Source organism: Echinops telfairi, unplaced genomic scaffold (genome assembly GCF_000313985.2).
Source record: "Echinops telfairi isolate 266 unplaced genomic scaffold, ASM31398v2 ScPeMD7_6;HRSCAF=24_0, whole genome shotgun sequence".
Lineage (NCBI taxonomy): Eukaryota > Metazoa > Chordata > Mammalia > Afrosoricida > Tenrecidae > Echinops > Echinops telfairi.
Window position 1 is genome coordinate 1,135,349 of NW_022103902.1, and position 1,482 is coordinate 1,136,830.

Consider the following 1,482-nt stretch of genomic DNA (forward strand, 5'->3'; position numbering starts at 1 on the left):
AATAATAATTTATAAATTATCAAGGGTTCGTGAGGGAGGGGAAGCGGGGAGAGAGGGGGGGAAAAGAGGAGCTGATACCAAGGGCTCAAGTGGAAAGTAAATGTTTTGAAAATGATGAGGCAACAAATGTACAAATGTGCTTGAGACACAATGGATGAATGGATGGATAGTGATAAGAGTTGTATGAGTCCCCAATAAAATGAGTTTTTTTTAAATAGGGTGTTATAAGAAAGACTAATACTGGAGATCCAATCTAATTTATGGCCAAATCAGTGAAAGTCTTAACAAAGTGGCATTTGAACTCCACTTTTTGAAATGGGAAATGGTCAGAGAGTGGATTTAGCTGGAGGGTAGGGGATGTGGCAAATAAGAGCTCACTCTTAGACATCTTAGTTTTGAGGCTACCCTAGTGAAGACAGTCAAGTAATTAGATATTGAGTCTGAAGCTCTGAAGAGACATCTGATCTAGATGTTTATTAAAATCTGAGTCATTGTAGGTGCATATACGACTTAAAACCATGAACATGGATGCAATAATTCAGGAGAATAATGTAGGAGAAGAGAAGCCAGGACCAAATCTATTTGGCTTGACAACACAAAGACTTAGCAGAAACAGATCCAGTGGAAGAGCCAGATACAGTGAGTGGAAAAGGAAACGGAGATGATCCAGGTAATATGTGTAGACAATCCTTTTTAAAAAAGAATGGGAATAATGTCCTGGAGGGAATACCTTATTAATTAACAAGATGTGGAAAATTTCTTTCACATAATACTCTTTTTTTCCTGGAAGTCAAGGATTGATTTCTGTTCAACATAGAAATGAATATACAATAATCATTGATCCCATTATGAAACCACTCCAGTAGGCAATATCATTACCTGACTCCACATCAAGGGAGTATTTATCAATCACCAAGTTCATCGTTTGGTAGGCAGTAGTGCAAAAGTCTTCCAGAATCATGTATACCACATTATTGACATCAGCAGCTACAGGCGTGGCAAACTTCATTCGGCTGTTAACCACAATGCTACCATTTCTGAAGTTCAGGATTTCCAAGTTCTGGAATCCCGTGAGATTTGATTGGAGATAGGGAACCAGCTACAAGACATTACAAAGGAGGAAATTATTATTTCTTGAACACACACTCCTCCCAAAAGGAGATAAGCCCCTCCCCGCTGTCCTGCTTCTATTTTTTTTCCCATTACTCAAACTGTTAATTAACAGAACAATGAATCAGGAACTGCTCGAAAGTCATGAGCTTTTCATAGTGATGTTCAAGGACCCAGGACCCTGGCAGAGCAATTTTACACATCCAGAAAGTTAAACTCCCTGTTTCACTCAACGATCACACCACTGAAGGCATTCTCCAAGCCAAGGTTGCCTTGTAGCCATCGTGGACTCAAGGCAACCCTGGGTTGTGTCAGTGTCAGATCAGAACTGTGCTCCACAGGCTTGTCAATGGCTGGTTTGTTTTCTTCTGA

General features: G+C 39.9%; 1 protein-coding gene across 1 annotated transcript in view; it reads right to left on the reverse strand.

The window, feature by feature from the left end:
• Positions 1 to 1,482, reverse strand: part of IMPG2 (interphotoreceptor matrix proteoglycan 2) — an 85,364-nt gene that overhangs the window by 10,375 nt on the left and 73,507 nt on the right. Inside the window, exon 12 of the mRNA XM_004706456.1 lies at positions 880 to 1,099. Within this exon, the coding sequence (XP_004706513.1) occupies positions 880 to 1,099 (220 nt within the window). The remainder of the gene's footprint in view (positions 1 to 879; positions 1,100 to 1,482) is intronic.